The 23,818-nt window shown below is 43.7% G+C and overlaps 1 protein-coding gene across 2 annotated transcripts; it reads left to right on the top strand.

Annotated features, from left to right (window-relative positions):
* Positions 1–3,497: 3,497 nt before the first annotated feature.
* On the top strand, positions 3,498–6,521 carry LOC130532878 (transmembrane protein 74). 2 transcript variants are annotated; one of them, XM_057045795.1, is made up of 2 exons: positions 3,498–3,637; positions 4,228–6,521. In XM_057045795.1, the coding sequence occupies exon 2, from the start codon at positions 4,289–4,291 to the stop codon at positions 5,102–5,104; it is 816 nt and encodes a 271-aa protein (XP_056901775.1). In that variant the 5' UTR covers positions 3,498–3,637; positions 4,228–4,288; the 3' UTR covers positions 5,105–6,521. The 2 variants fall into 2 exon arrangements, with proteins under 2 accessions (XP_056901775.1, XP_056901777.1); XM_057045797.1 differs by lacking the exon at positions 3,498–3,637 and adding an exon at positions 3,641–3,779.
* Positions 6,522–23,818: the final 17,297 nt, after the last annotated feature.

Below are 23,818 nucleotides of genomic sequence, written 5' to 3'. Positions count from 1 at the left end.
GCTGATAAGACACGATCACAATTGCAAAAATACAATTTAAAGGTAAGCAATATACGACATTTCTGCCAGGATCACAACCTTGTTGGTATTCAGGTCTTTTCTTCTGTTATTTGTAAGTAGACGGGCATTTTCAGCATTTCCCTCTTTCCAGGCTGGTATAGAGAATGAAAAATCCTTTATGTTTTGTAAATTAACATCTAATTTACAAAAATCTATAGCAGTGGCGGCACGAGTTGCATAGAAATGCTCAGGGGTGCAATAATAACATAAATTGTGCATTTCAATCATTCAGCAACACGCATCTATTTCATAAATTAAAGAAAACAGGATTTGTGTCACGTGAGTTTTATGCTATATTGACAGCAAAAGATGAATGAACTCTGTGATCGATGCTGCTTTACTAACCAACATCAGGATTGGCGCATAAATTATGGTGACACGACGGGGCACAATCAATCAAGAAAATGTGTTTAGGAGAAAAAAACAGTATACAATCATTCTCATACATATTATGGTACGCATCGTGTACTTTGTGCACGAGACATATGGTATGTATCGTGCACAACGTGCAACCCAAACAACTTATGGCGATGGTTCCCCTGGTGGTGGGTGTTTGCTGCCATCTAGCGGGTATCTTTACAATTACACTAAATAGGAAACGCTGCCATGTTGCTCTGAATAGGAATAACCTAAACCTAAACCTAAAACCCCTCAACTGTGAACATGTTTTAATCTCTGGTCTACACAGTTACAAAACCACAGTAGTGATTCTAGTTCAATTAGAATATTATAGAATAAAATATGTGATTTGCTTGTCTAAGATCAACATTGCTCAGAGTTAAGAGCTATTTTACTGCCAGGGTTCTGCTTGAGGTACTTCTCCAAATTACATTTCATTTATTAAATGCAGTCTTTCACTTTTCCCTCCAAGATTTTAACTTTTTCGGAATAACCGCCTCAGGTCATGCAATAATCGCCGATGAGAGTCGGTTGTCTCGGAGTTAAAAATATTAACTGGCACCATTTGTCGTAGTCAAAATAAAAAGTTCAGTGATGTATGGTCTTTTACCACCACACCAGCAAAATAAGAAAAATCTCAGTTTACACAAATAACACCTCATTTGTATGGAGAAAAGTAATTTTTCTTCTTTTCAGAATCATTGCAAATTGATGCATTATTCACCCGGTGCAAACTTTAGAGATTAGTCACATTTCCAAAAGGAAAATTAAATGCAAACGTCTCAATTCCAGCACAAACCTCCAGCACTGCCAGCAGACTACTCAGACTTTGGCTCAGAGTTTTCACCAAGACGTAAATGACATCTCTGGCTTCAAGACAGGATTTCCTCAACTGCCTCAATGCACCGCCTCATCCCACCTCGAACGTTTGCCTCGTCCATAATGAACAGATGCTCACCATTTATCCAGCCCAGGGATATCAGCATGGAGAGCATTTATCCAAACAAATGGGATCTGGTGGCTAAAACCAAATGTTTCTGTGATGTAATTATGATGCCCACTGGATGTGCCTACAGGAGACCATCCTGATGCACAGTTGTCATTAAGAGCCATTAAGTGTGTTACAATCTATAAAAGCAGCTGTGGTAATTATATTAAATAATAATATGAGATGAGGAGGAAGGAGGAGCGCAAGTTGCTCTGATGAATCACCCAATGTCTCCATCAGTGCGACACCTCAATCAGGAAGCCACTTCAGATTTACTTCAACTTCTAAGTGCTGAATATTTCATAGTGGTGGATCGGCCACCCCCGCCACAACCACACATGATGTCGGTGGAAGAAGCCAGCCTCGCCTCACCTTCGCCCTCATACACTTTCCTTAAGTGGCAGTGAAGAGCTGAGCGTGCCAAGACTTCTGAAACACCGACCCAGGGGCGCTCTGAGTATCTGCTTATTAATAATACACACTCCACTGCTGTTCGTGGCCTACTGCCCTTCTGTAACCCTCAGCTGGTGGAGATGGTGCACATGTTTGCTTTGAAAGACATTTCGTATGGGACGATGTTCCCCTGGGATGTAGCTACAGGTCATGTCAGAAGGTGCTTTGGTCCAGATTGACGAGTTTAAGCTGACGTCTGCAGAAGCTTGGGAGTAACTGCGTCGAGTGCAGATGAGGTGGATATGGACACAATTTCAAACACTGCCTCGGGTGTTTAAAGCTGGTGCCAAGATGGAGATCAGGGCGTCAGATTTGAGGAGAAATAAACTACTCGGTGATCGTGGCCATGAGTCATGTTTAAAGAGGAACACCAGGATTCTAGGGCTGAATTAAGGCTTTATTTTTGTTCTGTGGATTTCTGCTCAGACTGAATGGATGTCCTTAAAGATTCAAAAGCTGCTGCAGGATTTCTTCAGCAGCCTACTCATAAAGATGATATATGCCACGTAAACAGCGGAACAAGCTGTAAACATGTCATTTTAAGGCCACTAATTGGACAGTTGAACAGACGCAGGTTGTAACTCACCAGAGAGCCTCTCATGGAGGATGTTTAATAAGCTACAACCCTTCATCTGATCTTTGATATCAGAACTGGAGAGGAAGAAGCTGCTTTGATGATATCCGCTGTCACATCGAGGCGCACCTCCGCTCGCTCCCGCCGCTGCTGATGGAGGAATGTCCCATCTTTCCTCTGTCGACATCATCATTGTCTCATGCATCAACTGTCTGCAAACATGCAGAGGGACTTTTGCCAAGATGTTGCTTTACATTCTACATCCTCTTCCAAGAGGAGGGGCAGAGAGAGGGGTGTTTCTTTTTCTTCATCTTAACTCATCTCATAAATGGAGTCTTGTTGGGAGAGGTGCCAGAGCCATTCACCCAGGACTCCAGGACAAGTGGCGACTTTATTTATAGCTGCCGCTCTAAAGGGAGGCGGGCTAGCCGACAAGCCAATATTAATGTAGAAGTTTGATTGAGCACTCATATCATTCGTGATGACCTGTCGAATGGCTCGTAAACAAAGTCTCAATTTCCCAAGAAAATCTGTTGGTTTTTTTTTTTTCTTCACTGGTGTTATAACCAGCATAAATCCTGAAGATGAGACACACGATTCGAAGCAGGTCACAAGTCAAGCAAACTATGAGATCTCGAAGATTAAACGTGGATTAGGATGGCTTTGACATAGTGACCAGTAATCTTCCGAGAGAGCCCAATAGGACAGATGGTGCATGATACAGTAACAGTGCCCTGCGCATATACTGCACAAATGTTGCGTAATGTTGTATAATGTCACATCCACGGCCTGATATTTAATTGTAGCTGCATTATTGTTTTATTAAACATGCATCCAGCTTCTTCAGAGAAGGACTTTTCTCGTGCTCTCCTCAAACGCTTGATGAGAGGCTGTGCCGGCAAAATGCTGTCGTCAGGTCCCAGAGTTCAGGCCTCAGCCCTTCAAATGTGCGCTGTCTGGCTGGCGGGATGTTGCTTTCAGCGCCGCGCCGCGGTCGGCTGAGGCTCTGTGCGTGGGGGAGGGACTAACGGACGGTTCCGATCGGCGCAGCCCGTCGCCACAGCGCCGGGAGCCGGAGAGAAGGCAGACAGGCTGCTGAGGGCGCGTTCGCCGGCCGTGTGTCCTGCACCCTGTGAGGGAGGAGAGGATGCTGGAATAGCGCGGTGAGTCAGTCTTCTACTGGCGGTTTGTGCAGCCTTCCGTGAGGGATTAGAACAGAAATGTGCGTGACTGGTCCACCCTTCTGCAGGGAGGCATTTCACGCATCTTCAACCGGAGGCTGGGAGAGATTTCTGCTGCATTCAGGTGCCCGTTGAAGCTGCTGAACTCTGAAACCAACTGTGCTTGTGCATTTTTCCATATATGAGCGTTGATTCGAAGCCATATTAATTCAGTTTTGGCGTTTAAACGGAAAAGAAATACTGTTGCTTAATCTCGATTCACTTGGATTTGCCCACCTAATTGGATACGGAGGTATTTCTCTAATCACGATCACTGTAAGCGCCTTCCACAAAAGGCTCCGCCGGTTTTTTGGAGACAATCGGATCAACTTTGAATTGGTGTCGGATGAGGCCGGTCTGGCACGCTTCGGAACCACACACGCAAGCTTTTTGCGCATTGTGTATAGGCGCGTTAAGGGCAACCTAATTAAGATGAGCTGTAGAACTTATATCTGATGTGTGTGTGTGTGTGTGTGTGTGTGTGTGTGTGTGTGTGTGTGTGTGTGTGTGTGTGTGTGTGTGTGTCCTATCAGGGATGCTGTGGTTTGACACCGTCGAGGGAGGAACGTTTAGAGGGAGTCAACGGGTACACGAATGGCCGCTCCGGAACTGCTTCCCGCAAACGGGGGAATCAAACCGCCTGATCATCTCGACCTCCTGGATCGGGTCTCCGGTGCACCGCTGCACGTCCGCAAGTGTCTGGGATCAACAGGAGGATCCGTGACAGCGGAAGGCAGCTGTAACCCGGCACGCAGCTGCCATGATCGCCGTCACTCGTCGCCGAAGACGGCGGCGCGCAAAGCGGGCGAGGAGAAAGTGCGCGCTTGTTGCGGGGAGGATTTAGAGACTTCTTTCACGTACGTCGATGAAAACGTGAACCTGCGACTCGCCAGCCCGGACAGTTCCTGTAAAACTATCCACCGACCCATCCGGAATGGAGAACCGTGCTCAGAAACGTTCCCGGAACTGTCCTTCCTGTCCGAGGACGACCTGTCTGAGGGCTCCGGCACCTCCATAGACTACGGCTTTATCAGTGCCGTCACCTGTCTGGTGACCGGAATCTCTTTGGTGATCATCTCCTACGCCGTGCCTCGGGACGTGCGCGTGGACCGTGACAGCGTGTCAGCGCGAGAGATGGAGAGGCTGGAGATGGAGAGCGCCCGGATAGGCGCCCACCTGGACCGGTGCGTCATCGCAGGGCTGTGCCTGCTCACGCTGGGCGGCGTGGTGCTGTCCACGCTGCTCATGATCTCCATGTGGAAGGGGGAAATGTACAGGAGGAAAGTCATTGCGTATTCCAAACGCTCCGCCAAACATTACGGCTCCATCAGCCTCAAAACGAGATCCAGCCCAAGCCACTCGTCCGTGCACTTGTCTCTGGACGAGGAAATCGAAGAAACTTTGACTTGAATGTTTTATATTCAGCGTGTGTAAGAATTAAACACCCTCTCTAATATTCTAGCAAAAGCTCAGCCAGAAAGCTTGAACATATTATCAGGCTGAAGTCAAGATTTTTTTAACTTATTATTTAATTGACATCAAATCATAGAAAACATTTCAAATATTTCGGTCCACACACACATCACCTTCTCCCCAAGATGGTCTCTGAAAGGAGACAATTATTATTAAGGCTATTCATATTTAATGGGAATATGTGCAGATGCATTTCAGGAAGCGAAGGAAGTGGGTGCCCCCCAGCGCAGGAGAGTGGGAGGGATGTGGGGAGGAGGGCTGCCTCTGTCCACTGTGCTGTGGGAGAGTCTGATCAGTGACCCGCATGGTAATATCCAGTGACAATCCCCCCGCGGTGCCGTGCTGAGGTAAGCTATAAAATCAGCTCCGTGCATCTGTTTCCAGCTCACCAGGGCGATCAGAAAGAAGTTGCCGCCTTCTACTTGTCCATACTGGAGACATCCAGGTCTTGGATGCTAAATTAGCACATGCAGCAGGTCCTAAGTGACTACAAGTGCCTGTGACATTTTGAGGTTGATTAGCTTTTCCTTCCATGTTTCATTTCCTCTGAGGAATCACTTAAGGATCACACGAAGAGGACTTCCAAAATGTAAAACCCTCACGTTTTAAAGATAATATTCTTTCAAAGAGAATCTATTTAAAGTTATGATGCCGATTTAAGGAGCAAACTTACAAGTTGCAGCAGGCCAGTTTAGATTATTAACACTGCTAGGTACATTTGAGAAGTTCCTCCTTTGCTCCTGTGAAAGCTGCTTTTTTTCTTCCTCAGACTCAATATTTTTGATAAATACCCTACAATCCAAAGCAGCAGTCATGTTCCATGCGCGGTGGATTCCCGCGTGATTCATGCATGATTCATGAGTGTTACAGGGTATGCAAAGTATTTGCATAAATTGACATAAAAGACCAAATGTTGCTTTCTGTAAGAGGGAGTCTTGTCTGCTGTCACTGGTTTCTGTGTTTATTTGAGCTGTGGGGCTGTTTCAACATGACGATCAGTGTATGTTTAGCAGCATAAGGCCACACTGGCACTGCATTTAATCAGCAATTTGCTTTTTTTATTAAAATGTCAGAACATATTTTGTATATCCCGTCTGTTCACACGAGTGAAAAAGGCTGTGGGGGTTGTTAATGGGACTAATAGCCAAGCTGAGGATCTTTTGTTGCATCAATGAGATGGTCATTTTTCTGACTAAGGCTTTTTATTTTCAGTGGCTGTGACCACAGAGCGGACTCTGTGCATGTGCGCGCACACGTGCATCTCTGAAAAAGAACCATAACGTCACGAAATGGCACTGAAATGCCAAATGAAGCGATTTCCCGGAAGAGGTAATAAATAATCCGCAAGAGGAAATGTTGTCTTGATCTTTTCACAGGAGCTACAGATCATCATATTCACCAGAAATCCCGCTAGTAATGTCGGAAAGTGCAAGAGAAATGGAATTTTAGAGGCAGCACATCCCTGTGTTTCCGCCTGTGTGTTGTGATCTGTAAAAAAGTCACTTTTATCACCCCCAGGGAGCAAAACTGCCTAAAGGAAGCTGTTAACCTTACAGACCTCAAACATACTTATCTGCACGAGCATGTAAAGCACTTGGCAAGACTTCAGACATGCACAGTATTGTTCCTCCCCCTCACAGCTTTGCCTACTTTGCCCACTTGTTTATATCTTTCTCTGTGGTTGAAAGGACGTCTCTCAGCCAACACCAGGCTTCCTCATACGGCCAACTAAACATGTTTGGGGGATTTAATCTGGGATTTGCTCGAGGCAACAGCATTTATGTGCCAACCCTCAACTGTATTTTCAGAGGTTTCATGCATAAGCTCTTTATCCTTGAGCCGCGCACAGCTAAGTCACCCTTATTGATATTTGGTTGACTCCTCTGTAAGTTGATCTTTTCAGGTAAGGTGGGGCTGGGGGAGCCGCACTGCTGCCATCAGCCATTTTTCTAAAGGTGTCATTACGCTCCCTGACCTTGTGTGCTCATTCCCTGTGGGTTTATCTGATTATTTGCATGCCTTTGTGTGGCTAAAAAAATACCCAAGTGCAACTACTTCACCTTTAAACTCATAAATTTATAGCTCTTTTGCCCGAATCTCCTCTAATCCTCTTGAAGACCAGAAGGCTTGAAGGACAACCCCAGAACTACCCAGTTCCAGCCATCCGGTGTTCAAGGTTTGTATATGTGTGATAACCCCAAATTATGAGGATCGCAGCTTTGTGGCTGACAGCATCACACCTTCAGTTTAAGCACGATGAGCACATCTCCCACAGTGATTCTTTAATAGTGCACGGAGATACGAAAAATCGGCTTTGAAGGCAACTAGGCTAAAAACCCATGCTCATAGGTTTATACCTGCGTCAGCTTTCCCCGAGTGGACAGGATGGCCTTTTCCTTTTCCCTCTTGGATTGATTTCCTTTGAGCTCCAACTCCTCAGAGATACAATTTCACTCTTGGTTGCTTACTTTCTGCTGCCTTATTCAGCACAGGATATTTTTAGTTCCACTGGATTTTCTGGAAAGACTATTGTACTGTAAATGTTATTCAGTCCTCAAAGCCTGTTGTCATGGATGCACCCTGTCAGCTGTTTTACATTTTGACTGCAGGAGCAGTTTTGAATTTCCTGAGCTCTCTTTTTTACCCCCCTGAACTTAAAGTTATGTATATTTATTAAGTTTGTCTGTGTGTGCGTTTACTTCCTCGTGAGTCATGCCTCATCCAGAACTGAGAGAGGAATCCATATTTTGTGTTGAGAAGATGCACAATAAATGGCAAAAAATACCCACATCTTAGTCAAGGTCCGCCTGGCCGACAAAGAGAGAGCCCCCGTGGGCTCCCTATCTGGTCCACGTCATGGTAATCAGACCCGGGACGGTTTTCCACGTTGTTCTTGGCACCTTAAGACCACTTTTCCCGTTGTGGATAAACTATCTGCATCTGGCTACTATGGTGGATGAGAGAGCAAATGATCAGCTAGAGCAGTCCTGCGGGAAAAACCACTGAGCCCCTGGGGAATGGGGGGGGGGGGCGAAATCAGGCCTTGTCCCTCTCTGAACTGCTGCTTCACGTTTAACCGATTTATGTGGCGGAGGACACGGCAACAAGGTGGCTGCTTTAAAAACAACACCATCAGCATGACCTGAATGCCTCCTTAACCTATCAGGTAATGGAGATGTATTGCACAGACAAATCACAGGCCCTCCCCCCATCCTCACCGTTTAGTCCCATTCTGTTGTAAATCACAGTCCTGCTGGGCTCCATTGATTTAATTTGTATTAAATTACTAATGTGGTTATTCGTCATGCACGGTATCCCATGTTTGCTTGTTTCCCCTCGTTAAGCCGCTGCGTTTACCTCCAATTATGGTAAATAATGAATGCATGGTGTATCACAGTCAACGTTGAGTGTGGCTTTTAGAAAGCTGACAGAGAACAGAGAAAGCAGCTCCTCCTGTCAAAGCCAAACGCAGCAAACGCTGGGTGATGCGTTGAGTTCCCTACAATCCTCTTTGAAAATGCAATTTTAATAAATAGTTTATTGCCATAAATAGTTATACCATTCACTGGGACACCTGGATTTTTTTAAAAATGTAAAAATCACCTAATTGACACTGATGCATGTGCAACAGTAATGCTTCATCTCATGTTGATATAACTAATAATAAAATGGAATAAAACAGTATGATAAATATCATCAGTACGTGGCTGAACAGGTTTGGGTGGCCACCTGGCAAACAAAGAGAATTGATGGCCTATTTGACTATCCACACATGTAAAAGTTAAAAGAAGGTTCTTAATTTGTTACAAACTGTGGTTTCCTGCTCTTAGATGGAAGAATTAAGAAATACAATTCCTGACTTTTTGGTCTGTAGATGGACCAGTGACAGACGATAGCCCTGGTCAATGTCAATGATGGCGTTGGACCCCGAGTCTGAAAATAAGATCAGGCTCTGCAGAGCTAATCGCTGGCGCTGCTTTTCATTTGCCTCCAGTGTTGTGTTACCAGCGAGCAGCGAACTGCTGAGAGATGATACCAGTCAGTGGAGAACTCCAGCAGGATGTGGACAGAAATGCTGCCTACATGCTAATACATGGCCGTGGGAGATATTGCACATATAACCGTGCACGCGCAGTGACACGTTGCTTTCCAGGAGATGTATTCTTCACTCATGATGAGCTTCCTTTGATTGATTGCCAAGTGTGAGCTGGCTTATTGGACACAGATGGAGACACAGGTCTGTGGTATTGGTTTAATATAACAGGCTTACTGTACGTCAAGACAGGCAGAGGTCACAACCATTAAAGTGAACCCAGGAAATGAACAAGTCCACAAAAGGTAAAACTATGGTGCAACTAACCCTGAGAAGGGTATCAGTAACAGGATAAGCTGGCTAAGAAAGGTAATAAGGAACAGGTGGAGGTAGTCAGAGTAACGTTGTCAGGAGGTGGGAAAATACAAAAACAGGAAGTGCAAAGTCACACAAGATAAATATTAATAATAATAACAAGAACTTCAAAATAAAACAGGAAGTCAATCTACAAGCCTGTGTTTTAACCAAGACATCGGTTCAGCAGCAGTTTATAGTTCAGCAGTCGTTTGGAGAGTGGGGTGGTGGCCTGGGGGGGGGGGGGGGGGCAGGTGAACTTGGGACCTCGTTTGGATAAGCTTCAACCTCTGAACCTCAACATCCTCAGAGAAAAATCAGTAACATCCATTATGACACTATCTTTCACCAAACTAGAGATTTCCACCGTTTCCAGTTGTCTTCTTTTAATAGTTAAAGACCTCCTGAAGATGGCAGCACTGGACTTTATAATCCAACTGGCTGCTTCAATCCTAAGTGTCCCTGTCAGGATGCAGGCGCTGACACTTGCAGCACTGCAGCACAGCAAAAACATACACGTGGTTAGAAAATCAAAGTTTCACGATCTTCACCTTTGTGTGCACATTCTACATGCTAATGGGTAAAGTTATTAACAACTTCACAAGGTTTCCTCTTAAAGACCCTCTTTTCCCATGTGTGATACTGTGCACGAGTCTGGTTCCAGCAAGGTATCGATCGAGGTCAATGCACAGGGGCAAAAGAACTGGGGGGTTGAGTTTGCAGTGTAAGTTAAGTGCCTGGGTCTCTTCTTTTAAGGACCTCTTATTTGTCCCGGTGAGCATTTACCGTCAAGTGGTGCTCTAATGTTCAAGCTGAACCCGTGTCTGTCTCAGGAGGTCAGCCAGCCAGGAGCTGAATAATTCATCTGAGCTCGAGCCTCCTCAAAGCATCAACAGTCGGAGCAGATGAGCATTTACCAACACTCTACCTCTGAACATTTACGTCCTCTTCGACTATCTCCCCCCTGTAGTTTATAAACCTCATTCTGACCCCTTGCCACCTCTAAATGTCACCTACCCGGCTTGTCTCAAATTTTGCAGTTTCACTTTTCCCCCCTACCTTTCTGCCCTGGCAGAGAAAGTGTTATGGAACCGATACACACAGATGCTACCCTGGATCTGATGTCTTAACGCAATAATACCTCCACCCAGCTCTCTTCTTGAGGGGGCTCTTTGCGGGAAACTCTAGCATACAATTGTATCTGTTCACATCTCAAGTTTCTCAATAGCACAGTCTTTTCTCCATTTGAACCTCCACATTAGCTTTTCACTCTGCTTTCCCTCCAATTTCAGCATGTCCCTTTTTCTAAATTATGCTCCATGTGATGGAACTCCAACAATATCAATGTATCTGCGCTGTTTTTGCAGGGCTGCACCCATTAGCTTTCTCTGCTAATTGATTTCCTATAAGCTGCCTCCTCCAGAACACGTGGGCTCACTCAGAAGCAGCTCCTAATCTTTTCCAGAGACCAAAATGACTGACTGGCAGTTAAAGTAAAAGTTACCGTTGATGGAACTCATCTTTGATAAATGTGATGAGGGCTGTAATGAAAAGCGCTGCTGCCCTGTGCCATGAAGAGTTGATGTAAACGTGACACATTAAATTCAATAAACTTGAATTAACAAGCATTAATTGGCTGGTGCTGGTGGCATGTCATGTTTGTCTGTCAAACCTCCCTATTCGAACCTCATTAGATCGCCAAAAAATAGCGTGAATATCTGTTAAGCAGGGCTGATTTCTGGACACAGAAGACCGTCACGTCGCCTTGAGATTTCTAGCTCTCATAATTTTCTGTGGATTGAATTAAAGCTGACATTAACAGGCCTGGAGTAAGACCACACCAGAGCAAACCTTCCAGTTCCCACCACAATTTCCTGAAAGGCCCTTGTATGTTTGCAATGCAGGAACTAGGAAGGTTTTGGTTAAAAGAATGTGTTTTTTCTTACTAGGGGAGTAATTAAGCGTCTATTATGGGGCAGGGTCTCCACTGGGAGTGTCCATGAACACATGTTGCTTTTTCAAAAGGCTCTGTCCAGGCGGTGGTAGACATGCTGAGGATATTGCCGTCATACTGAACGCATAAATATTCACCTCTCTTTACCCAGCTGGTAGATTTGATAGTTGGAAGACAATTGTGTGGTGCACAGACAGGCTAACATCACCTTTTTTTCCCCACTGACAAGTTTAGGGAGCATCAACGTTTTCTTATTGGCTTTTCTCTCTGTTTCTATGATGAAATCCATGATTTATAAAAAAGGGACATTCGTAAATATTTAAGCGATTTCAGACACAACCAACACTCACTTTAGTTTAAATGTCTGCTAAATGACACCAACAACCTTGGTTCAATGTTAACTGGAGTCCCGGGATCTGCGGAACACATCTGAGGTCACTCCTCCTCAGGAACAAAAGAAAATAGCTTCATCACTCTGCTGAAAAGACAGAATGCAGATGAAGTCATTAAAGTTTTGGAATCAACAGTGCACCGAAGCCAATATGGATTAAAAGTCACAATTGGGTAGCTCAATATAGCGCTGATACATTACGTCACCCTTTTTGTGCCGTTACTCATTTCTTGCAGCATAATTGAAGCAGCCGCGGATGATGTCATCTAAATACAGGACGTCCATTCAGAAGTTGTTTTGTTGCGCCTGTACACGAGCGGTCAGACTAACCTCCGTCACCAACGCTAATAAATCGACTGGCTATGGCAAGATGAGAGTGCATTTGGCTTCTGCAGAGGGCATTGGCGAGTGTTTGATATTTATAGATATCAAACACACACACACATACACATATGCGCGCGGGTCTCGCATCTGTCTCTCTTTACCCCCAAAACATCTCTGACAGAGTTTGATAGACTTGGAGCCTGTTTGGAAAAACAGATGAGTCATCTTGGAAAGAAAGTAACTGAGGTGCTACGTCTGAGGATGCGTTGATAGCAGTATCAGATATCGCTCCAATATTGATACATAAACTGGATCAGGACTGTTGACATTGGGCTAACTCACCCCATTACATTCATGATGTATGATTATTTGTATCAATAAAATTACCCAGGTACTTAAGATGTATTTTTAGTTCAATTTAGGTTGGGGGAGCTTCAAGGCTATTGTCTTTACTCAAGTGGCTGAAAAAGCAGAATCTCTATTTAAAAAAAGGACAGGAAAAAGTCAAATCTGTCCTTTTCACTTATGAGATTAGTGAAAATGACTCCTCTTTAATTATTCCCCAGGTCATTCTCCATTTTTATCATTGTTTAATGTCTTTCGCTTATTCCTTTCCCTCATTTGTTGTGGCCAAGGTTACCGAGGCGCAATGAGAAATCATGGAGTCAGAGAGAGGCCCTAAACAAATCTCCCAGGACGTCCTCCTGTCAAGGTTTGTCTCTCCGGCTGGACAGGAAGGAGGGCGGGGCTACTGCATTGGAGGGCTGTGTGGAGGTGGAAGTCAGTGACGTGATCCCCTTCATCCCAGCCAATAAAAGAGAGTGGCCGGTGAGATCCGGATCTGTACGTGCCGTCAAATTCAATCAGTTAGTGCTTTAATGTTTTCTTTTAATCAACCAAATTGCATTACACACTGCCTCCTCTGTGAGGCTCCATGGCAAAATCAGAAGAGGGACAAACTGGAAGCTCCAAGGGGGGCATTCCCAGTATTTTGGCATCTTATATTGCACGCTTGTGAAGGAAACACACAGGAACCAGTTTAAATCCAGGGTCGGACTGAGGACAGACAAGGTGCACAGATGGACGTCATTCTGATAATTAAAGCCAGCTCATCTTGTAGTGAAACAGCAACTCTTGGACACAGTGTCCCTCACAGGGCCCCTCTTCTCTTCACCTTTCCATGCGACAGCACCTTCCTGCTCTCCCTTGCTTTGACTTCACCCCAGCTGACATGAATCATCCTTTAGAAGAACATTGTTGATGCACGTTGTTTGACTAAACGCTTCCCACCCAACCGGATGGAGGAGGATTGTATATCTGCATCCAGTACTGTGCTAATCACCGGGATCCTGCTCCACTAGAGTTACGGGGGTTTTAATTCTGATTGAGGGGGGGGGCTTGGATACAGTTGGATGTTTCATTCCACCTTGGATCAGGCACTGCTGTTGTAGCCTGAGGGATTACAGCCTGCTGCCGCGTGTCAGCCATTCATCCATGGACAGATGAAACATCACAGAGAGCAGTAATCCACTGAAGAACGGTGGCTTTGCTACTCAGCTGCCTCAGCCACAACTTGAAAGCCAGCTGACATTTAACATAATGATCAGTCAGAGTGGCCGAGCGTTTACACATGGGAAAGGTTTCCCGGACACAATTAGACCACAGTCCTCGCTCGGGCTAAAAATGAATCACAATGCACAATAGTGTAGTGTAGTTCCACCATCCATCTAATGGCAACCCGTGAGTGGAGTGACTGGAAGAAAAGCCTCAGTCTAAGTTGTGATATTACAGTGGTTTTATCCACAACGCTTAACAAGATGGCCACAGTTGAAATCTGGTGCGCAGTGTATAGTCTAAGATATACATTTTGGTTTTTGCAACCCATCCTATTATGAGTCATTGAGAATATAGAACAACACAGTGGTACCAATGCTAACATTGAGCAAACGAGCAAACAGCGTGAAGTATCGCGGCAACAAGCTCCTTCCTTCGTTAGTCAAACCCAGAATATATACACAAGTTATTTCAATCCAACTTTGATAATAATTACACCATAATACATGTGCTTTGAATAGTCAGGCAGTGGAGAAGAACCTTTGGTAAGACATCAGCATTGAAAAAAAAGTTTGTCCACGGGGAACAAATGATGACTAATATTACAGACTGTATAGTGAATAATGGAAGCAGAGAGGAAGCTGCAGTTTCTCCTGTGTAAATAAAAAGGAAAAAGAGTAATGAAAGTCCCCTGTGCAATAATAAAATATCTAATAGTGGATTTATAGTGGAGGCCGAGTGCACCAAGAGGGTCAACTCTGATGAGGCAAAACTTCTGGCCAATAAGCAGGTAGGAAAACAGGGCTTTCCATTAAAGAGTTCATGTAATAAGATTTACCTAATGCTTGTTAATGTCATACAGAAGAGACTGTAATGACAGGACTGTAAAAAAAATAGACTCATAAACACATCAAGAAAGTGCAGAGTCAGTTTAAAGGTGGTGTGCCTTGGTGATACTGCAGAGCTGCAGAACTTTGTGTTCCAGTCATCTCCAGTCCAATGGTGTCCTACTGTATAATCAAGTCCTCCTGAAGTCTTCAGAAAAGAAAACTGAAAAATAAAAGCTCTTTCATAATTGATGCTGGGACGCTGACATGAACATGATTTCAATGATGAAAACTGGTAATTACTGTAACTCTGGTATGACATGAGCGGGGCATTAGACTGGATGTCTGATTTTTATTTAACCGACGCTGCTTAACCTCCGCCGACTTTTTGATTCCTTCAAACCGTAACATTTTAAATCGTTCACGTCTTCGCAAAACCGCTGGGGTATTTTTTGAAATATGACGACTCCAAGTGATCTCTGACAGCGGCGGGGCAGCATGAGAATGCAGCAGTGGCAGCAGGCGTGCCAGCACGACACCACCACAGCTCCAAGCTGCGTGTGGAGCTCACCTCCAGGCCCATGATGGGTGGATGACTTCAGCTGCAAAGTCACTTTGACTCAGTGAATCAGGAATCAGGTAACGGGATCAGGCTTCATTAGGTGACTTCAGCCGAGCTGGCAGACGGCCAGGTGAGCTGGACGCACAAATGGACATTGATTTTTCAATAAGGGCCTTGAAGCTGTCAGCCAACCAGGCTATGTGATATCTTTTCTCACGGGGCTGGCCTTCACTGTACGATGGCCTGACTGGCACCCAATTACAGGCCAGCACATTGGCATTCTCAGCTCCATACATCCTCGCGACCCTGTCTGGTGCCCTCGCACTAGTGTTAATGAGTACGATCAAGAAGTGCAGCTTCGGCTTTAAAGCTGGAACTGCTTAAAAACTAGCCTGCAGGGTGATAGAGACCACAATCACATTTTCCTGGTGTGTTATCTAGTCTTGTACTTTGTTTGGCTATCTTTGACCTGGGTCAAAAAAGGGGCCCAGTGTTCATAATGGCTTCCATCCATCAGGCTTCTCTGTGGCATTCACTACTTCTAGTACTACATTTACCACAGACTGCCCTCATGCTGAACCCTGCAGCCAGCAGGGCATCATATAAGGAAGGTGGGAGTGGGCTGGCCTGGCCTGGGCCCATTTGCCAAAATGCAAAAGAGATATAAGGCGGCCTTGGTGCGAGGAGGACAGCTGGAATGAATGCAGCAGCCTGAAGAAAATTGCCAGCAATAAAGAGATCTTATCACAACATGGTCATAACTTATCCACTGGAGAAATGCCTTAAGAGATTAGACACAATAACCCCTTTAACATATGCACTAGAGGATCTCCAGAGAATTAAATAGGGAGATTTTTGTTTTTGACATGTATCTGCTCACGCAAGCTGGAAACAAGAGAATGTCCACATCTGATGTCTTGGTCATGGTCCAAATGAGAGGTAAATCATGGGTGGAGCAGACAGACACTGTCCCCCGTATTAGCTCATGCTCTTGGAGCCCTTCATCTCCTGTGATGACCTCACAACCTCCTGCTTCACCTGCGCTAATTTACTCTGTTTCGCGTGACCCCTCAGACTTTCTGCTGCCTTATTCATGCGTGAACTCACCTTGAGTTTGTCCCTTTGGCGCCAGAAAGGGTCAGGAAAGGAGATTGTGAGACATTTCCAAGTCTTTTTGCCGACATATGAATGTTTTTTAAAACAACATTTTTTGTCATTAAACGTGTTTTAGTGCAATTTTTATGGGTTTTGTAAATGGCTCCTATACTCCAGCAGTTTTTATAGGTGTGTCTTTATAGTTTTCAAGCAGGTTAAACCAGGTGACGATTAATCTCACTTAACAGTCACATTCATGTGAGGAAAACTTTATTTGGGAAATGAGCAATCTTGTTTCCACACTCGGCCGCTAATAAAGTCTCCATTCTGAATTGAAAATCAAGGCTGTGAAAAGAGTCACCTGTGGGCTCTTGGAACACCTCTGCCATCACTCATCATACGAGTCACAGTTCAGCGCTCTTGCTGGCCAGATTTTAATTTTTCTTTGCACTTTATTGGAGTTGAAATTGCCAAGATAAAGTGAGAGCTATTAATTTTGTTCTTCTCACATGTCCTTTCCCATAAACCCACCGCAAAAAAAGGCAAGCTTAAAGTGTTTTTGCCGCAGGTTTCTCCAAATTGAATTAATGAGTAGGTATTTGACGACACAACTTTGTGCTTGATTCAAATATCTGCCATGGGAACCAAACAGTGCGTTAAAATGCTGCGAATGTTTGAAAAGCAGCAGAAACCTTGGTGATAACCACTTTCACAGCTCTCAGCAGAGCCTGAATCAAGCTTTCTGCATGTCTTCTGTCAAAATATCTGACCAGTGAGGCCTTTGAACAATTTTATCGGGACCCCTAGAATCAATACTATTCCAAGCATCTGTGTAATTAACACTACAAACCTGTCAAAGTGTGGAAAATATTCCGAGTAGCACCAGGATGCTCGCCTATTCAAATGTCAACGCAGCTGTTCTGAAACACTAAACTGATGTGATGGGCCATGTATTCATGTGTATCATAAAGATTACATCACACCTTATGTTTGTTATATATCAAAACAATGCTTTCACTCTGAAAAAATACATTATGCTATGATGTCGAGTCCCACAACAGCAATTCAAAGATATGTTTCCATCATATAGCGTGTGTACGTTGACACCCGACCACAACGTACGCTTTCCAGCCATCAGCTAATTTCCTTCCATTTGTTTGTGGTTTTGGCCATGTGTTGCACATACTTTCATACCTAAAAAGGTTTATAACCTAATTTGTGACTCCTTTTTATTAATTCTCAATTTACCAGCGCAGCTAAGCCCATTATGAAGAGAAAGTGGTCTGGGAGGGAGAAGGAGTCCTGTTTTTGCAAATTTATCTGAATGCTAAGGTAAATAAGGTGAGATTTCAGGGGGATGTGGGGTGAGACATGATGCAGACTTGAAAACAATCACTGGAGTTTTAAGGAAAATCCAGATTCTGAAACATTATGACCAAATATGATATCAGGAACACAAAAAGAACCACAACACAGGCCGTGATCTCAAAAAAGCTGCAGCTTATCACCAACTTTGGGACAATAACGCAAACCCCCAAATCACACAAACACATGTAATGAATTAACCCTGAGTCCCGATCACATATTTCCACATGTCAAATATCTGAGTAACATCCCCGGATTGTGCTGGCCTCTCACTGATTTACTTTTGCTCATCTTGAGGAACACGCCCAACTAGACTGAAATGTTTGACTATTGTACAAGTGGCTTGGGCCCAGACCGCCACACAAGTTGAACATGGAAGCTCCCCAGTCCACTGGATCGCCGACACTTTTCCATTCTTATTTGCCGCACATTTCTCAAAAAGTTTCCCCGACTATCGACCCTTGTAACAATTAAAGCATTTACTTTTTCCCCTCATCCTGTCTTCTCGGGCAACGGACGCGGCTATGCTGGTTGTTCCACTGTTCCTGCACCAAAAACTGACAAGAGCGTTCACAAAATATGACCATGATCTGACAAATAATAGGATGAGGGTATCAGATCTAGGAGGACGTGCGGAGTTCCAAGAGCAGCGAGAATCACACAGGGCGTGTCATTGTTTCTCAACCGCCGAACCTTTCTGGTAGCCACGGGCGTCGTTTCATTCCTGAGACCAAAGAGCCATCATCCACTCTCCAACCTTAATCTAAAAAACACAGAGGTTACAGTGAAACTAAGACGCATTTGTGTGGCTTGATGGTTGGCTGATGTATGGCAGTGAATTAGAATATAACCCCCTCTACTTGGGTGAAAGGATAAATGGAGGGTAGCTCTGACGCAGGCTGGAGATGCTCTCTACGAAAATGATGACTCACTCGTACTCTCTGCAAATGTACTTGATAAAAGAGAAAGTGCAACTTTATATGAAGATGATAGGTTAGGGGGATCATTTCAAAAGAGGAACTAATGTAGGGATTTCAGAATAACACTTGTTTCCATTAGTCTGGTATTTGAAGAAATGAGCCAGAAAGGATACCAAAATGACAGCATATTTTCCACAGCGTGTCATGCTCAAGTGGCGTCCCGTCCAACGTGCAGCTTGATATGAAAATGTATCGGAAAATTGGCATGATTAACTGCCTTCCTTGGTTAAGCCTACCAGCACTAGGCCAAACATTTCAATCATTTTTAAGCAAAAACCGTTGCATCACCTTACTAATATTTTCACCTTTGCTCTGGATGATAAATGGACATTTTTAAAGAATATCATTGTAAAACAGTGAGAGATCAGGGTAACTTTAGACTGAATGTAAGAACTGTTAGTTTGTAATTAGCCAGCAATCAAATTGAATCCAATTACTGCAGTGAGGCTCCACTAATGCAACAATCTGCTCTGTGTGGCAAAGCCAATATGAAAAACATCTGTTTCAACATCTCCCAAAGCAATGTACTTTGTGGATTGTGGCATCGTGACCTTCACAATGTTCCTTTTTTAAAATTCATCCACAGTGGGCACATTCATACCAGCCTCTGTTGGCATGTGGGAAGAATTCTAATTCTTTAACTTTACTATGGCTCTAAAATGCAAACCATGACTTTTTAGACAGATACAAATGGAACTGTTGGGGGTGTGGCCATTTGCTGCAATGCTTTAGATCAAAGTTTAAATCAGGACATTCCTTTTCCAATACCCAAGTAAGTAATTCTGGAGCTTGGCATTGGCTCCTTGATGTAACAGCTTTTGGGTTTCTGGTTACCAGAAATGTGAAAGAAACAGAAGTCAGGAGTTTTGGCTTAAATGGAGACAGTTCAGTGCTAACATTTAAAATTTGCAACACACAAACATGCTGTTTATGTATTGTAGCCTCAGGTGTGGTGCATCAGGGAGCACCACAGGTGAGAAGCATGAAGGCATCCTGAGCTATAAGAGGGGAAGCCTCAAAACACTGCATATAAAAGTGAATGCAAGTTGTAAAGAGGGAGAGACAAAATAACAGTGGAAGATTGTTTTTATAGTGAAGCTCTGCAAAACAAATAACGGAGCAATATAATGGTTCAGTGCACACAGGTACCTCAAAAACAATCCTTAATGAGAGATTGTAAAATTCTGTTAGTACAAGACTTTAAAAAGGAAGTTTACAAAGATCTTCTTTCTTGAACATCAGAAACTGCAGCTGTTCAAAGCACCTTGAGTACTGTTGTTGCCTGAGACATCGTATATCCTCACATTTTACCAAAGGCTCTGCCTCAGTAAGCGTGCTTAGAGTGCTTTCATGTGCAAACTTGCAGAACATTCAGAAACAGGGTGCAGTTGGATATGTATTATTCCCAAGTATCAAATAAATACCAATAGAATTTGTCAATTCATCATGGTTTATTTCACTTACAAAACAATTCCATCCCAACAGTAATCTTAGAATAAATTACAAATAAATCATCTCTGTCAGGCTACAGAAGAGATTCAGGGGATGAAATAGAGGAGAACACAAGTTTGTCTTTTGGGTATTGTTAAACATTTCCATTGGTTTTGTGGTAAAAACTTTGATAGTTTAGGATTTTGAGGGCCAAACAGACTTTAGTCTAAAGCTGTGCAGTAGGACTTATAGAAACACAATATGTGGTCCTGGGTGTGCACTGCCCAGGCAGCGATGTCCACCGGCACATAGCACTCAGGGCTTAGACCTCCACTTTGGCCAAAGTCCAATAATTTTAAGTCTGACTCACTGATACCTGCATGTTTCCTTAAACATGGATCACAAACATATTCGCAGGGCTACGCAACATCTGAACACAACTCACTAGGTGTGTTCAAACTGTGGTTGCGGCCCAGTGCCGCCTTTTTTATTATGGAATCTGATATTACAAAACACAGACATTATGTTTTCTGTTTTGATACTGGCTGAGGCACGAGCGAGCACAGTCTGAGCTATTGTTCAGATGACTTTCTTACAGGAACATTGCCACAGACTTCCGATCCAAGCTTTTAAACAGGCCACATGAAGATAGCTGGACCACTGTGACCGCTGCATCACAGACCCTTCGCCAGTCAAAATTATAACGTCAGTGCTTAAACACAGTCTTACTGGAGTACAGGGCCCCATTAATGTATCTAGATCATGTGCTAAGATTTGCAGGGCCATAAAACACTCATCAGTGACCAGCAGCAAAAGACACAGAAGCAGAAAAAAAAGAGACACTGACAACAGTGTGTTTAATGTAATAATAAGCACACCGCATTTCTGGTTTTATTGCACCTAAGCTTGATTGATTCATAGCCTTGAGGAGGGAGCACACGGAAATGTGCTTGTCACAGTGTGTGTGTGTGTGTGTGTGTGTGTGTGTGTGTGTGTGAGATCAGAACACCACAGACAAATCTGACTCATGCGGACTGAAATATGTGTGTGTCTTGTGTTTTGAAACGCAAATAGTTGCTTCTGCAGCACCGGAGGATCCGAGCCAGCTCATTTTTCAGTTCATACTGTGCACACCTTGTTTGAATAAAACACGGCTTATGCAGTTCTTGTTCCTCATTGTGATGGTTGACATGGTTCTTGGGTAGGGTTATTTCTTAAAGCTGTCCAATTATAACTGGATCAGTGCTGACCACATACTTGTCATGATTTGTCATCATTCACCAAGTTTAATAACTGATATTATTAATGGAAAAAGAGCCCATTTTTAATATCGTACGAATGTTTTTGTATGGTCATTTTTAATTTAAGTACTTTTCATAAGGCCGAGATGAATAATGTTCAATGTGGAAAGGTCAACCTTCACTTTTCTTTTCATGTTGGAGCAACTCTACTAAATCTACCAGATCTCTGCTCATTTCACCAACTGACTGCTAATGAGCTGCACCAATAATTTATAGTGTGGTTATTGACTTTAAAATGTGGCCTGTCTTTAGCAGTAAACCTGTTGAAATGAACCCTAGAGCCATATGAAGTTGACATCATCTTGTCCTCGTCCTCTCACCATCGTCGTCCTGCAGCTCCTCTAGATCAGATACAGAGCTGCACACCCTATCCTGGCTCTCCCTCCGAGTCTCCTGCCTGGTGATGCTGGGGCGGACACTGATTCTCTTTAGTTGGTTCCTCTTGATAGAGAGGAGAAATGCCTCTACTAACCTTCTATGGGATCTTGGAGCTCCATGCCCTTTATCCTAAGGTCAAGTTGAGCCATCCTGTGGAAATGCACTGGTATTCACTTCAATGTGATACTTTCCCACAGCTCCATACCAAAGGTTATGATCACTGAGCAGTTAAGCTCACTGGAAGACTACCAAGAATTGTTGCACCCAAAGGACTGGAATCATGATAATGCATGAACTGAGATGCATCTTCACCGTTGTTTCCTGGGGTCACTGGGTGTTTTGGGTCCTTCTCTAACAACCACAGGAGCTTATCTTTCCTCTGTGATGTTTCTATGTCAAACCACAGCCAGTTTCTACTCATGTCTCCTTTGTGTAATCCTTTGGTGGTGGGAGGATATATTCCACACGTCTGAAGTTTAGGATGTTGGGCTGGTGCTGCCAGACTTTTGGACACCATGTTCAGAGGACAGTTATAGTCATCATGCACTGTTATTGTCTTCTGATATGGACAAATAGACTGTCCAGTGAGACAATCTGAAGAAAACAATCATCTTAGGTGCAAGACAGCTAATATGCCTTTGAAAATGAAATATATTGAACATCATCTGAAAAAAATGAGCCTTTTCCTTCTGATTGGAAAAGATGTGAATGGGTTCAAGGGGGATTGTTTTGGCCGTATTCATGTTGTGATTAATCGTCCAGGGGAGCCTGGACTGTGCAAAGATAGGATTCTGTGTGGTTTCAAAACAAGCGTCAAGTCTGCAAGGCCTATGACAACAATCATGGAAAAACTGTCAATGACCTCGCAATCCAACAGGACTTTAAATTGACAAGATAAATATCTAATTTATGCTCTAATTGAGTTTAAATAAAATAATGATCAGCAGTGTAGATGTTTATTGAAATAGAATATGGTGAGAAGTTTCTTGGAGTTCACTCATCTGTTCATTGTTCGGAATCAAAAAATGCTCCGGGTTCGCCAAGATTGCCCATCAGTATCCATATTAATCTGTCAGAATAAACGTGTCCACCACACCATGCATTCAAAAAAGATTTTTATCGCGAACAAACACATGGCTAATACCACACGGAATGCTCTTACGAGATCCTCGGTTCACACGGAACATACCGGTGAGCGTTTGATGCTGCGATCAAGGCAGTCATCCAAAGCGTCTGAAACAGTGATAGACCTGGAAATGCATCCAACATTTTTTTTTGTTCACATTTGTAGAATAAGAATAAGCGCCTGGCTTCGTTTGCTTTCTCCAGCCGTGCAAAGGTTTGGGCTAGAGGCCTGTCTTCAAAGTTTTGAAAGGATGCCATGGGAGCAGGCCGCAGCTGAAAATCAGGTCAATACTGACTGTTAATGCCACGATTGGATGGTTTGTGGTCTGACCATTTGGAAGACTGGACAAAATATAATTTTATCGGGGTTCATAAACCTCTGGTGGATGTTCAAACGGCCTCTATATAAATCCCAAAGTGCTGAAAGCAGGATGTCGAAGGCGAATCTATGGAACATGTAAAGGAGAGCGCAGGAGTCTCCGGCACGGAGGAAAAGAGAATTCAGCTTTCCTACATCTGGTGTTATACGAGCGATATAAAACCAATAAAGAGCGGTGAGTGTTAAATGATAATCACTTGGAGGACACAGAGCACCGCAGTGCAGTATGGACTCATTAAGAACATAATGTTATACCATTCTCAATAAAACGTATCAAGATGTAATAAGCAAGTGTTAGATTAGACTGGACTTGACAAAAGAGGGAGATTTTGCAATTGATTGATCAGCTGCTCATTTCAGGGCATCTTCGTTGCAGTGGCTTCTATCCCATGAGTGTCTTTCAGCTTTTTGTAACTTCCTGTTTTGTCAGTGTTGCACTTTAACGCCAGGAGTCCTATTATGTTGTCTATGTTGAGCCTTCTAAAGTGTCGAAATATTTTTTAGATATCTGAGTCTATCTTCTGGCTCCTTCTTGTCTCGGTCTTAATGTATTTGCATCCAACCGATGTAAATACAGTAGCTATGTGATTATGTCGAC

Source organism: Takifugu flavidus, chromosome 10 (assembly GCF_003711565.1).
Source record: "Takifugu flavidus isolate HTHZ2018 chromosome 10, ASM371156v2, whole genome shotgun sequence".
Taxonomy (NCBI): Eukaryota; Metazoa; Chordata; class Actinopteri; order Tetraodontiformes; family Tetraodontidae; genus Takifugu; species Takifugu flavidus.
The sequence above is the reverse complement of the archived record's forward strand: the minus strand, read 5'-3'. Positions and strand labels throughout refer to the sequence as shown.